Source organism: Pongo abelii, chromosome 1, assembly GCF_028885655.2.
Source record: "Pongo abelii isolate AG06213 chromosome 1, NHGRI_mPonAbe1-v2.0_pri, whole genome shotgun sequence".
Classification (NCBI taxonomy): Eukaryota; Metazoa; Chordata; class Mammalia; order Primates; family Hominidae; genus Pongo; species Pongo abelii.
The window spans coordinates 206,307,146-206,321,512 of NC_071985.2; the positions used below are offsets into that span (position 1 = coordinate 206,307,146).

At 57.1% G+C, this 14,367-nt stretch overlaps 1 protein-coding gene across 5 annotated transcripts; it reads right to left on the reverse strand.

The window, feature by feature from the left end:
• Positions 1 to 373: 373 nt before the first annotated feature.
• SYTL1 (synaptotagmin like 1) lies at positions 374 to 12,537 on the reverse strand. Of its 5 annotated transcripts, XM_009233141.4 has the most exons (15): positions 12,352 to 12,512; positions 8,958 to 9,186; positions 6,923 to 7,071; positions 6,612 to 6,684; positions 6,480 to 6,525; positions 5,180 to 5,252; positions 4,834 to 4,934; positions 4,567 to 4,680; positions 4,200 to 4,360; positions 3,847 to 3,943; positions 3,381 to 3,539; positions 2,997 to 3,075; positions 2,792 to 2,891; positions 818 to 1,023; positions 374 to 593 (listed from the first exon to the last, which is right to left on the reverse strand). In XM_009233141.4, the coding sequence occupies exons 2-15, from the start codon at positions 9,146 to 9,148 to the stop codon at positions 454 to 456; spliced, it is 1,689 nt and encodes a 562-aa protein (XP_009231416.1). In that variant the 5' UTR covers positions 9,149 to 9,186; positions 12,352 to 12,512; the 3' UTR covers positions 374 to 453. The 5 variants fall into 5 exon arrangements, 4 of the variants coding, with proteins under 4 accessions (XP_009231416.1, XP_054395215.1, XP_054395217.1 ...); XM_054539240.2 differs by having other exon boundaries at positions 4,567 to 4,934; positions 12,352 to 12,515; XM_054539242.2 differs by lacking the exon at positions 12,352 to 12,512 and having other exon boundaries at positions 4,567 to 4,934; positions 8,958 to 9,207.
• Between the last annotated feature and the right edge of the window lie 1,830 nt (positions 12,538 to 14,367).

Sequence of the window (14,367 nt, forward strand, 5' to 3'; positions counted from 1 at the left end):
AAATAGCATCTCGCTTTGTGGCATAGCTCACTGCAGCCTTGAACTCCTGGGCACAAGCAATCTGCCTGCCTCAGCCTCCTGAGTAGCTGGGACTACAGGCATGTGACACCACCACCTGCAGCTAATTTTTATAATTTTGTAGAGATGGGGTCTCATTATGTTGCTCAGACTGGTCTTGAACTCTTGAGCTAAAGCAATCCTTCTGCCTCAGCCTCCCAAAGCATTGGGATTACAGGCGTGAACCACTGTGCCTGGCTTCTCTGAAGTCTTTGTGGCAGAGTCTGAAGTTCCTTAATCTGGCCCCTCTTACTTGCCTGACTCTTTCCTACAATCACCTTTCTTCCTCCCTGCCCCAGCAGACACCAGCCTTCTATTGCTCTTAGAACAGACTTTATTGACTTTAGCCAAGGGCAGGCCCTGAGATGGGGGTCCAGAGAGAGAGGCTTGGTGGGGCTACGTCCTGGGGGCCAGGTTGGTTCTGAGGGGTAGAAGGCCGTCCACCCACTCGCGTGGCTGCTCCAGGAGGGCTTGCCACAGCCGCTTCTCCTCAGGTGTGGAATCCATCCAGGGCACCTGCAGCCCATAGCTGCTGCCTGGATGTGGGCGGGCAGGGGTTGAGGGCATGATCACACTGGACACCTTGGGGCCCCCAAACACCTGTCTGGTCCCAGATTATGCACTGTCCCCCGTTACCACCCTCAGTTCTCAGTAGATATCAAAGCTCAAGAAAGGACAGAGAGGTATCCAGGGCCACACACTGAGCCCCCATCTCTCAGGGCCTGTCCCAGGGCCTGTCTCAGGGTGCTGTCCCACTTACCGGTGCCCAGGCTGAGGCGTGTGCCCCCCAGCTGGCGGTTGGCCAGGGCCCCATGGTCCCAGAGGGAGAGCTCGGCACAAGCCTGGCGCAGGTCAGCAGGCCCAAAGCCATCGTACACCATGGTGTGATTGAACACAGGGCTGAGGCTGCGTCGCACAACCCTTGTACGCTGGCGGCTGGCCCGGCTGTCATCAGGCAGCACGAAGCTGTGCGGGAGGTGGCCTGGCATCAGGTGACCACCCCTCACACTCCCTAGAGTCATCCAGTCACCATGTCCCACTCATTCTCCCTCACATATGTCCATGTCCCCTGGCTCCTGCCTGCCTGGCCTTAGACCCTCACTGCCCTGGGAACTTTGCACCAGCCTCCTCTCAGGTCTCCTGGCTTTAAAAGTTACAACTCCTGGCTGGGTGAGGTTGCTCACGCCTGTAATCCCAGCAGTTTGGGAGGCCGAGGTGGGTGGATCACCTGAGGTCAGAAGTTCGAGACTAGCCTGGCCAACATGGTGAAACCCCATCTCTACTAAAAATACAAAAATTAGCTGGGCATGGTGGCATGCACCTGTAATCCCAGCTACTTGGGAGGCTGAGGCAGGAGAATCGCTGGAGCCCAGGAGACTGCGGCTGCAGTGAGCTGAAATCACACCACTGCACTCCAGCCTAGGCAACAGAGCGAGACTGCATCTTAAAAAAAATAATAGCCGGGCGCGGTGGCTCATGCCTGTAATCCCAGCACTTTGGGAGGCCGAGGCGGACGGATCACGAGGTCAGGAGATTGAGACCATCCTGGTTAACATGGTGAAACTCCGTCTCTACTAAAAATACAAAAAAATTAGCTGGGCGTGGTAGCGGGCGCCTGTAGTCCCAGCTACTCAGGAGGCTGAGGCAGGAGAATGGCGTGAACCCGGGAGGCGGAGCTTGCAGTGCTCCAAGATGGTGCCACTGCACTCCAGCCTAGGCAACAGAGCGAGACTCCGTCTCAAAAAAAAAATAAATAAATAATAATAATAATAAAAAAATAATAATAAGTTGCAACTCCTATTCACAGGGCTGCAGAACAATGTCTCTGAAATGCAGCTCTGCTATTCTCGCCGGCTCAGTGACTTTTATTATCTCCCTGTTGCTCCACCACCACCCCTCCTCAAGCAGTTTCCAAGGTTTTTTTTTTATTTTTTGAGACGGAGTCTCGCTCTGTTTTGCCCAGCTGGAGTGCAGTGGCCCAGGCTGGAGTGCAGTGGCGTGATCTTGGCTCACTGCAGCCTTCCAGGTTCGAGTGATTCTCCCGCCTCAGTCTCTCAAGTAGCTGGGATTACAGGCACCCACCACCACTGCCGGATAATTTCTTGTACTTTTAATAGAGACGGGGTTTCACCATGTTGGTCAGGCTGGTCTTGAACTCCTGACCTCAGGTGATCCACCCGCCTCAGCCTCTTAAAGTGCTGGGATTACAGGCATAAGCCACCGTGCCTGGCCTGTTTCCAAGGTTTTCAAAGCCTGGGAACCCCCTCTGCAAAATACAGTGTTGCTCAGAAGTACAGTACCTCTGTACTGCAGCCTCTGGCTGCATCAGGGTGGACACCCAGAAGTGACCCGCCCACCTCCATTTCACTCTCTAAGAGTGGGGGCAGCACCTGGAGGCACCCCTAGAAGTCCCCTAGAAGCTTACACTGAACTATAAGTTCCCGGCCAAGCCCCACAGCCTGGCCTCCCAGGTTCTCTACGGAAGGACACTTGCAGACCTCAGCCTCAGCTTTTCAACAAGTCCTATAGGCGCCAGTCACGCTGAAATGCAGCTCCTCAAAGGTGTCCTCAACTTTCCTGACTCCAGGCCTTTGCTCAAACCGTCCCCTTCACCCCTGCTCAGTGGTGAAAGCCCAGGCTGCGTGATCAAGGGTTGATTAGTAAGGGTTTGTCGAGGTTGGGCACTCCACTGCAGGCAAAAGAAGGGGAAGCCCGGAGGGCCAGCACTCCTCACCATTGTACGTAAGTGTCCAGGGATCCTGCCCGCAGCGGCAGGAGGTCCCGAGCCTCTTTCACCCAGAAGTGCAGCTCCCCGCTCGGGGGCAGTCCTGCGCCTGCGGAGAGACTCGGCTCAGGTCCGCACACGGATGGCGTCCACCGCCCCCAAACCCGGGGACAGGAGTCTCCCGCTTTTCAGGGCCTCTCCGGCTGTCACTCACCCTCGGAGCCGGCGGGGACGTACTTGATGGACAGGGCGAGTAACCCGCGGCTCGGAAGGTCGTCGGGAGAGGGTGGGACCTGCGAGAGGCGGGCTTATGGTGGAGCAGGGGCTAATGGAAAGGGGCCTCAGGAGGGTGGGGTCTGCAGACCCGGATGGGGTGCGGCTAGCAGAGACGGCGGGGCCTGCAGGGGCAGAACCTAGGGGTCCTAGCGCCCTCAGAGAAGGGGCCGCGGCCGGCCAGGCTTCGCCTGGGGCCGTGAGGTTGAGAGGTTGAGGGGAGGCTCTGTCGAAGGCGGGGTGTGAGGGGGCTGCGGGAGAGCCTGGTGGGGTAAATGCAGGAGACCCGGGCCGCAGGTCTCCCCACGCGGTCTGGCTGCCTCACCCGGGGCTGCAGGGGGAGCCAGGTGGGCTCAGAGCCCCAGTCCCACGTGTCCAGGGGCACTTCAACTTCGCCCAGAAAGATGTTGCGACCCAGGCTTTCGCGGTGCCACACGGACAGGCTCAGCACGCGGCCCTGGAGCTCGGCCTGAGGGACGGAGTACTGAGGACAGGAGGTGCACTTTAGCGGAGCACTGCTGGTGGCCCAAGTAGATGCTGCGCGAGTTGGCTGGGGCGGGTCCTACCGCGTTCCTACCATGATGGAATTCTGGGGAGCCCCGAAGGGCATTAATGGGGGCCTGCACTATCACCACGCCCACCACAAGGCTGACAACACTGGATAACGAGTTAATGGGCCCCCCCCGCCGATCCTCCGGGCAATGACGTTACTGGCTGCCCTTGCCACCTAGCCCCGCAGGAAGGGGCGTCCTGTTCATTAACGGGGAACCGCATCGTGGTCGCAGCCTCACCCGGAGAGTCTCGTTGAAAACCGGATTCAGATTCCGTTTCTTCACCGCCGTCTTGCGCTTGCTCTGCTTATCCGGGAGGAGGTAGCTTTTGACGTAGCTGGGGAGGTGAGAACCCGAGGTGAAGAGGGGCCCTTCCAGACCCTTCTCCCCTGCCTGTGGGCTCCCCCAGCCACCACCCCGAACACGTGCCAGCCCTCGTGCTAAGCGCTTTACAGGGATTGTCTCACTTAATCCCACGCCTCCCAATAACGCTGTTGTTCCCATTTTGAAGATGAGGACGAGGAGGCCGAGACCCTGTGAATGGTGGGCTGGGCTGTGACTGCCGCTCCCCGCTTGGCTGGCTGGGCACTCACGGGTCCGAGCGGCGGCGCCGGGCGGCGGCCAGGCCCTGGCACTGGATCACGTGCACGCGCAGCTCGGCGGCGCCCGGCTCGTAGTGCAGCGCGAAGTGCACGGAGCCGCGGACCTGCACCGCCTCCGCCTCGCCTGACAGGCTCATCTGGCTGCCGCTCAGCTGCAGACGGTAGTGGGTGGGAGTCAGGGCCGCTCGCAGGGCTCACGTCGGGGCCGGGGGCAGCGCGGAGGCTTCAGACCCGGGTCATGGGTGGCAGGCCGGGGGGCTGCAGCGTTGGGTCCCGCGGCGAGGGAGGGGCAGGCAGGGGCTACGCATCGGAACGGGTCCACCCCCCGGCCGCCTGGGTCCCCTCCCTCCCGCCTCACCGTGGAGGAGTTAAGGCTGGACACGGAGGAGCTGCTGCTGAGCATGCGGTCGAGTGAGGGGTCGGGCCCCGGGGCCTCCTCCCCGTTCTCCAAGATCTGGGACGCGGCCTTGGTCTGCAGAGGGGGCAAGTGACGGGGCGCCCCTTCTTTCCCCGCCCCTGCCCCGAGCGCCCTGGGTCGAGGGCGGCTTGCAGCCCTGGGCAGGAGCCCTCCCCGCCCGGAGTCCGCTCCGGATGTTGAGAGCAGCCACGGGCCACTCCCGCCTACCTGGGCTTGCGGGGGCCGCGGCTCCTGCTCTCCCCCCGACGCGGGCTCCAGCTCCGGGTCCGCCTCCTCGGCACAGACCTGTTGGTCTCCTTGGCCAGGATCTGGGGTGGGGCACGAGATGCTAAGCGAGCCCTCTCCTGCCCGCCCCTAAGCAAATTTGGAGGAACTGGTTTACAACCCCAGCGAGCTGCAGATTCAGGCCCCGGTGCTGCCCTGGGATCATCCCCTCCTCCGACGCGGGGTGGGAGTGCGGGTGACGAAGGTGAACACAGGTGGTTGGGGCCCCTTAGGGCTGCCTCTGACCCGCGAAACTTCTCCGTGCTCCCCAACAGGCGCTCCCACTCACCTTCCTGGGCCTGGGACGCCTCCTCAGGATCTGAAGCCTTTAGGGGGACAGAAGGCGATGGGAAATCAGGTACCTGAAGGAAGAAAGGGGTAGAGGTCACAGTACGGGGGCTGGTGAGGAAGAGGTCAAAGGTCATATTGGGGTCAGAGGTCATAGGGCTTCAGCCAGCTACCCCAATTTCAGGTTTAGGGCAGCCCTCTGGGCAGGGCTGGCAGCCAGCTGCAGGAGCGGTGAGACCAGTGCTTCATAGCCCACCCCGCAGGGCTTGTGCCGCCTGACTCCCTGCTCCCATTGGTGGGGGCATTCGTACCTGAGTCCTCCACCTCTGCCAGGCCAGGCCAGTCCCAGTCCTTCCTCACTCCTTTTTTTATTTTTTATTTTTTATATTGACCCATTGGTAGACAACCTTTTTTCTTTTTTTTGAAATTTATTATTATTATTTTTAATTGAGACAGAGTTTCACTCTTGTTGCCCAGGCTGGAGTGCAATGGTGCGATCTTGGCTCACTGCAACCTCCGCCTCCTGGGTTCAAGCGATTCTCCTGCCTCAGCCTCCCAAGTAGCTGAGATTCCAGGTTATGCACTATCATGCCTGGCTAATTTTGTATTTTTGTAGAGATGGGGTTTCTCCATGTTAGTCAGGCTGGTCTTGAACTCCTGACCTCAGGTGATCTCGGCTTCCCAAAGTGCTGGGATTGTAGGCATGAGCTGCCATGACGGGCCTTTTTTTTATATTTATTTTTTATAGACATGGGGGGCATTTTGCTATGTTGCCCAGGCTGGTCTTGAACTCCTCGGCTCAAGCGATCCTCCCGCATCAGCCTCCCAAAATGCTGGGATTACAGGCATGAGCCACCGCACCTGGCCCCACTTCACCCCTTAATAGCCAGATTCAGAAGTTCCCTTAGAGGCTGGGTCCATATACCACTGTTCACCACCATTCACCACTGTTTACCACTGTTCACCACCATTCACCACTGTTTACCACTGTTCACCACCATTCACCACTGTTTACCACTGTTCACCACCATTCACCACTGTTTACCACTGTTCACCACCATTCACCACTGTTTACCACTGTTCACCACCGTTCACCACTGTTTACCACCATTCACCACTGTTTACCACCATTCACCACCGTTCACCACTGTTCCACCCAGGAGGTGATGAGGTGCAGACACAGGAAGGGACATGTCCAGGGTCTCCCCATTCCCAGGCTGGGGCTCTTTCCCCACTGCCCCTCCACATTCCACCTCCCCTCCAGGGACACTGTACTCACATGTTGGCCCATTCACTCTTACCTCAGTCTCCCTGAGCCTCTCCTGAGGGGCCTCATCAACGGTGAGCCTAGGAGTAGGGAGAGGACGCTCTCAGAGGAAGGGACCCTGGTGACTGGTGGGCACCGTCTCCCCCTTCCTGAGACTCCTCCTCACCTGGGCTCTGGCCCCTCTTCCTTCTCTTTCACAGCAGCCTCAGCCTCCCCATCGCGGCCTGGAGCCTGGTCTCCTGGGCGCAGGTGAGAAGTTCTGTGAGCCCCCATGCTCAGGAAGCCTGGCTGTGACTCGGGAGAGGCCCTGGGAGATACCCACCCACCCCATGCCCACGGAGGGGCATTGCCCACTCAAAGACACACAGTACTGGGGGCAGCCAGGACTGGAGCCCTAGTGGTCCTCTCTCCCTGTCCACATACAGCCAGCGCCCTGGATGGCACATGGCTTGCCCTGCCCCAAGGATCTCCTCTCACCCCTGGCGCTCTTCTTCCTGCGCATAGACGCTCGGACAAGGTCAGAGCCGAAGTGGGCATTGTGGTGCCGCTGGGAGCGTGCTTCCTGGAACCAGTCCCCTGTCAGGATCTTCAGCTGCCCAGGGTCTGCCAGTGAGGCCCGGAGCTTGCTGGAGGAAGGGGGAGGGTGTGGCTGTCATGACTCACCCAAGCAACATTCCCGCCACCCACATTGTAACAGGCTTGGGACCAGGGGCCAGGGACCCAACAGCAAATCAGACTTGATCTGTGCTGTGGAGGAGCTCAGGCTGCTGGGGAGACCAAGTCCAGAAGAGACAAGTACACTATAGTGAGCTGGATGATGTGATAGAAGTAAGAAGAGCCAGCTCTGCCTATGAGAATCCAGAAGGGCTTCCCAGAGGAGGTGACATTTGAATTGCCTTTATTTACTTATTTACTTAATTATTTTGAGATGGGGTCTCCCTCTATGCCCAGGCTGGAGTGCTGTGGCGCAATCTCGGCTCACTGCAACTTTCACCTCCCAGGCTCAAGTGATCCTCCCACCTCAGCCTCCTGAGTAGCTGGGACTACAGGCGCGTGCCACCATGCCCAGCTAATTTTTTATATATTTTTTTGTAGAGACAGGGCTTTTCCATGTTGCCCAGGCTGGTCTCTAACTCCTGGACTCAAGCAATCCACCTGCCTCAGCCTCCCACAATGTTGTAAGTCACCATGCCCAGCCTTGAATTTCTTCTTAAAAGACAAATTGGAATTCTCCAGGTAGAGAAGGATAATAATTATTATACTTTTTATTTTATTATTATTTTTTTGAGACAGGGTCTTGCTCTGTTGCCCGGGCTGGAGTGCAGTGGCATGATCATAGCTCATTGCAGCCTGACCTCCTGGGTTCAAGTAATCCTCTCACCTCAGCTGCCTAAATAGCTGGGACTACAGGCACATACCACCACACCAGGCTAATTTTTTATATTTTGTAGAAATGGGGTCTCACTGTGTTGTCCAGGCTGGTCTTGAATTCCTGGGCTCAAGCAATCCTCCCGTCTCAGCCTCTCAAAGTGTTAGGATTACAGGCGTTGCCACTATCTCTGGCTGATTCCTCTTAAATCAGTGAAGTAGGACTCCTTAGCCCCATTTTACAGACGAGGAACATGGTGCTCAAGGAGGTCAGGTGAGTTGCCAAGGCTACATAGCTAGGAAGTGTCTGTCCCCAAACATTGCTTGTAATGCCCATGCTCTTCTACCACTGTGCTCTTCCAGGAAGAAGTGCCAGCGTAGGCATAGAACTGAAGAGTGGGTTCAGGGACTGGGGAGCACCTGAGCGGCTGGAGGGGTCACTTTGTGTCTGTGTGTCGGGTCGGGGTTATGGTGAAAGAGGAGATGGTGGGGGCTGGCAAGGACCGACCAGGGAGACCCAGTGGACCATGCCTAGGAGCTTGCCCTTGACACTGGGGAGCCAGGGGAAGTTTTCAGCGGGGATATTAAGGACAGATCTGGCCAGGCACGGTGGCTCGCGTCTGTAATCCCAGCACTTTGGGAGGCTGAGGTGGGTGGATCATCTGAGATCAGAGGTTCGAGACCAGCTTGACCAACATGGTGAAAACCCATCTCTACTAAAAATACAAAAATTAGCTGGGCGTGGTGGCGTGTGCCTATAATCCCAGCTATTTGGGAGGCTGTGGCAGGAGAATCACTTGAACCCGGAGGGGTGGAGGTTGCAGTGAGCCAAGATTGTGCCACTTCACTCCAGCCTGGGCGAAAAAATGAAACTCTGTCTCAAAAAAAAGAAGACAGATCTGGGGAGCACCAGCTGCAGGAGGTGGGCCCAAGAGGCAAGCCTGGAGGCAGGGAGGCTGGCGAGAAAGCTGGTGCAGTCACCCCTGGAGAAGTGATGAGCTGTGAGCTGGCCAAGGCCAGAGGAGACTAAAGGGCGAAACCAAGAACCACACAGACATCTGACAGGCAGTGGTGTCGGTAGGGAGCAGGATGGGGGCCACTCAAGCCTCTTGGTGCTCCCCGGCCAGGGTCTGCCCTGCCTTACCTGACTCGCCCCTCCTCCAGCTGGCGCAGGCGGGCATCTCGTTGGAGGACGCCAGCAATGGCCTCCTGCTCCTCCTCTGTCAGGAAGCTGAGGTCCAACAGTCCTTCAGTCTCAGGCTTTGGCCCATGCGCCATGGGGAGGGAGGGCAGAGCCCAAAGCCCCTCTTGTGATGGGTGGCCCCTCTGGGGCATCAGCTGGGGCTGTGCCCCAGCTGGGCACACGTAGCTTCCTGGGGGCAGACCGAGGGTCAGGTCAAGCCCTGCACAAATGCTTGGCACATCCTAGAACCAACAGCCCTTTTCTCCCCAAACACTTGGCCGGGTATGGGTAGGGTGCCACCCCAGGACGGCTGAGCTCAAGGTGGGGTGAGAGACACTCATGCACACATGCATACACTAGCCCTTGAACACACTCAGGGACACAGTGGAAGAAGCAAGAGACACACATGCACACACCCTGAGGTAGGGCCACACCGAACTGCAGCGATGGAACACACAGACACACGTGCACACGTGGATCCATGTAGGCATAGATATGCTCACACATGCACATGGACACCTGCATAAAGACAGGCGCATGAACAGCTGTTCCCCCAGAAAGGTCCCTCTGCAGACACAGACCCGGACCCGTGCCCACGAGAGACATGCACACACATTCTTTTTTTTTTTTTTTTTTTGAGGAGACTTGCTTTGTTGCCCAGGCTGGAGTACAGTGGCGCGATCTCATCTCACTGCAACCTCCGCCTGACGGGTTCAATCCGCCTGACGGGTTCAAACCTCCTGCCTCAGCCTCCTGAGTAGCTGGGATTATAGGCACGCACCATCACGCCCAAATAATTTTTGTATTTTTAGTAGAGACGGGGTTTGACCATGTTGGCCAGGCTGGCCTTGAACTCCTGACCTCGTGATCTGCCAGCCTCAGCCTCCCAAAGTGCTGGGAGTACAGGCGTGAGCCACCATGCCCGGCCCTACACATGTTCTTAAATCTGCACACAGTGGCCAGGTGCGGTGGCTCATGCCTGTACTCCCAACACTTTGGGAGGCCAAGGTGGGCCGATCACCTGAGGTCAGGAGTTTGAGACTAGCCTGGCCAACATGGTGAAACCCCCGTCTCTACTAAAAATACAAAAATTATGGCCGGATACAGTGGCTCACCCCTGTAATCCCAGCACTTTGGGAGGCCAAGGCGGGCAGATCACCTGAGGTCAGGAGTTTGAGACCAGCCTGACCAACGCGGAGAAACCCCGTCTCTACTAAAAATACAAAATTAGCTGGGCATGGTGGTATATGCCTTTAATCCCAGCTACTCGGGAGGCTGAGGTGGGAGAATTGCTTGAAACTGGGAGGCAGAGGTTATGGTAAACTGAGATCACACCATTGCACTCCAGCCTGGGCAAAAAGAGTGAAACTCCTCCAAAAAAAAAAAATGAAAAGGAAAGAACAATTAGCTGGGCGTGGTGGCACATGCCTGTAATTCCAACTACTTGGGAAGCTAGGCAGGAGAATCACTTGAACCTGAGAGGAGGAGGTTGCAGTGAGCTGAGATGGCGCCACTGCACTCCAGCCTGGGCAACAGAGTGAGACTCTGTCTTAAAACAAAAACAAACAAACAAAAAAACCTGCACACAGCATATGCACACCAATGGGGATAGGCCCACCCGGATGGGTTCACCTAGACAAGAACAAGTCTGGGGACAAATATGTCCCTCAATAAAGATGTACATAAAAATCACACAGACTTTGGCACACATACATTGCCCAGCTAACTGGGTTGTGAGCTCCTTGGAGGCAGGGAGAGGGAGTCACCCTCAAAGCCATTACTTTGCACACAACAGATGGTTGGTAAAAGTTTGATTAATTAAATGCAGAAATATGCCTGCACACACATGGGAATGCACACATACAACCACCCACCTAGACAGACAGACACACACACACGTACACACACACACATCTGCTCACTCCCCTGCACCAGGAACCTCACAGCCTGGGTCCCCTCCTGCCACCACCTCCACCCTGCCCTAGCCCGCTTGGCCTTCCTGTCTGAGGCAACCTCCTCCTCAGCCCACACCCCCAACTTCCTCTCCTGAGGTAACTGCCGCACCCACTCCCATGGAGGCCTCCAACCCAGGGATGCCCCGGCCTCCAGCCCTGCCCTCTTGCCTGGAGCCACCGGGCCCCTCTGCTCTGGCCACACAGTTCTCCCAAGACCAGTCTGGGGTCCCGGCGGTGGAGGCCTAGGCTGGCACAGCAGCCCATGCTCAGGTACCACAGTGACTCCGGAAAGAAAACATTTGCCCAGCGCTGAGGGGCATGTAGACGTGGCAAGGGGCCCATGACTTGGTCAGGGCTGTGTGCTGAGTCCACTGGGCGGCCTCTCCTCTCTTTCCCGCCCCTTCCATGCCACGGCTCCAGGTGGGGCTGAGACCGGCGGAGGCAGCTTGGCGGGCAGGTCCTGGCTTGCGTCCGCCGCCTGCTATGGTCTGTCCCCTCCCAGCTGAGTCAGTGGCCGAGCCCCAGCGATCCCTCTTGACACCCTCAGGAGCAGAAGGCCTTGGCATGGCTGCACGGTGTGCATTCACTCTGTGGATACCTGTGTGCTCCACAACAGCAGTTTCCCTGAACTTCTATGGCCAAGGTGTGGGTCTTGCAAACGCACAGTTTGGCCTCCCGTGTATTGGGGTGTGAGCCCACGTTCGGGCTCCCCTGTGGATTGGGGTGTGAGCCCACGTCCCTCTCTGTGCCCTGTTGTGTGGCTCTGTGGGTCCGAGTCTGGTGGGCATGTCTGCATAGCGTGGGTCTGTGAGCTGAGTAGTTGCTGCGTGTGTCTTTGTGTCCTGCTGCGGTGTGGTGCTGCTGCAGTGTTATTCTGCATGGTGACTATATTGTCTGTGTGGTGTGTTCAGTGACTTTCTAGGTGACAGCGCCGTGTGGGGTGTGTACAGTATGCATTGTGCATTTCCTCCTGTGCTGTACGTGTGACTGGGCTGTGTGCTGTGGGGTGTCCCCTCATGCCTTAGGGGCCACCAGGTGTGTGTGTCTGAGTATGGATGGAGGCCGGGGGGACGTTTGGCAGAACCGAGCCTATTTCTGTCCTGCAGGCCTGCCTGAGCTGGGCCATGGGCATCAGCCCAGCGTCCTCAGCAGTGCCCCCTCCCTGAAGTCCCCTCTCCTGCCAGAGGCAGAATCAAGTGTTTGGTCTTCCCTGCTGTTTTGACACCGTGGGACAGACCCATTGGTCAAGAGGAGGGTCTGTCCATCTGTCCGGCTGTTCCAGTTCCAGACATGTGCCCACCTCCCCCAACCCCAAGGTGCTGGAGGGTGCTCAGGATACCAGGTGGCAGTGCCTGCGTCTCTGGACCCTGGCAGGGGACCCTGGCACCGACATGTGTTACCTGTAGGGGTCCAGTATGGGAGGACACCTTCGCAGGTGGCTCCAGCTCCCCTGGCAGCCGAGTTTCAGGGACTGGGAGAAGAGCCGTGAGGGAAGAAGGCTGACTCAACAGGCAGCCCAGCCAGCAGCTGCCCCACACTGAGGAGGAGGAAACACCTCGGCAGGGCCTGATGCAAAACCGGGCCTGGACTCCCGGCACCCCGGGGTGCGCCCCCGCAGCTGACTGGAGAGGCCCGGCTTGGCCCCAGCTCCACTGAGCAGGCCCCAGCCACTCTCTAGAATGGGTAGCAGCCCCACCTTGCCCACAACAGAGCTGATAGGAACTCACTTTGAAAGCAAGTTAGAAACCTTTCTTTTCCAGCCCCAAGGGGAATGGAAGGATGGCAGACTTTGCAGTTAGACCACCCTGCGCAGAGTCCCTGCTCTGCCACTGGGCGTGCGACCTTAAGCAGGTCTCTTCCATTTCTTCTGATGCAAACTGTGGGTAGCAGAGTGCAAGGAGCTTATACTAAGGGAAGTGAAAGTGGCTGGTGCGAGCTGACATAGTCGGGGTGAGGTGTCCCCACTCCAGCACAGTCTAATGCCCACGGCCATTTCAGCAGCTGCTGCCCTCTATACCCACATGCACTTCTGGGACATGCTGGCAGAGCAGCCCTCTCTGTCCCCTCTGCTGTCCTGGGCCCCATCTGTTTGAGGAGGCCTGAACTCTTCCAGTGCCAAGGTGAGGGTCTCACATCCTCTGTCTATGGGGAGCCCCCCTGAACACCACATTCTACACCCAGATTCTGCCCACCCTGAGATTAGAAGGTTTGGGCCCTAGATTACATTGGCTTCAGGACCATGACCTCCTGGGTTGTCTTGGGCACAAGAGGCCACACCAAAGCTTTCTGACTCCCCCCAAGTCCACTTCACTTCCCATGGCCTGCCCTGGCCCGACCCCCTCCCCTGAACCTAGGGCCATGGATTAAAGATTAGTGGGCTCCTCATAGACCCATGGGAGAGGTAGGACAAGGGGTGGATTCTAAGAACCATTCTGGGCACGGTGACTTATGCCTGTAATCCCAGTACTTTAAGAGGTCGAGGTGGGCAGATCACTCTAGGACAGGAGTTTGAGACCAGTCTGGCCAACCTAGTGAAACCCCGTCTCTACTCAAAATACAAAAATTAACTGGGCATGGTGGCAGGTGCTTGCAGTCCCAGCTACTCGGGAGGCTGAGGCAGGAGAATTGCTTGAACCCAGGAGGCAGAGGTTGCAGTGAGCCGAGATCGCACCACTGCACTCCAGCCTGGGCAACACAGCAAGACTCCGTTTCAGAAAAGCAAACAAGGCTGGGTGTGGTGGCTCACGTCTGTAATCCCAGCACTTTGGGAGGCCGAGATTGGTGGATCACGAGGTCAGGAGATAGAGACCATCCTGGCTAACACGGTGAAACCCCGTCTCTACTAAAGATACAAAAAAAATTAGCTGGGTGTGGTTGTGGGTGCCTGTAGTCCCAGCTATTTCCCGAGTAGCTGAGGCAGGAGAATGGCATGAACCCGGGAGGCGGAGCTTGCAGTGAGCTGAGATCGCACCACTGCACTCCAGCCTGGGCAACAGAGCGAGACTCCATCTCAAAAAAAAAAAAAAGAAAAAAGAAAAGAAAAGCAAACAAAACACCCACTCTTCCTCCCTGTAATCAGAACCGGCTCCCACCACCACTGAGAGACAGAGGACCCTTCTCCACCTCAGCCCACAGTGGAGGCTTCCCTACTTATTTTTTGCAAGTTAATCTTATTTTTCTCATCTGTTAAATGGGGGTAATAATCCCTCCTCAGAGGGTTTTCTTGCAGACTTTTTTTTTTTTTTAGATGGAGTCTCACTCTGTTGCCCAGGCTGGAGTGCAGTGGCACGTTCTTGGCTCACTGTAGCCTCCACCTCCTGGGTTCAAGTGATTCTCATACCTTAGCCTCCCAAGTAGCTGGCACTACAGGCATCTGCCACCACGCCTGGCTAATTTTTGTATTTTGAGTAGAGATG

Excerpts from the sequence above, each read along its gene's own strand:
- SYTL1 (XM_054539240.2), bottom strand. The coding sequence starts at position 9,148 with ATGCCCCAGAGGGGCCACCCATCACAAGAGGGGCTTTGGGCTCTGCCC. Across the intron at positions 4,935-5,179 it reads GGCGTCCCAGGCCCAGGAAG|ATCCTGGCCAAGGAGACCAA; the intron begins GTGAGTGGGAGC and ends GCCCCACCCCAG. Across the intron at positions 3,540-3,846 it reads TTTTCAACGAGACTCTCCGG|TACTCCGTCCCTCAGGCCGA; the intron begins GTGAGGCTGCGA and ends TCCTGTCCTCAG.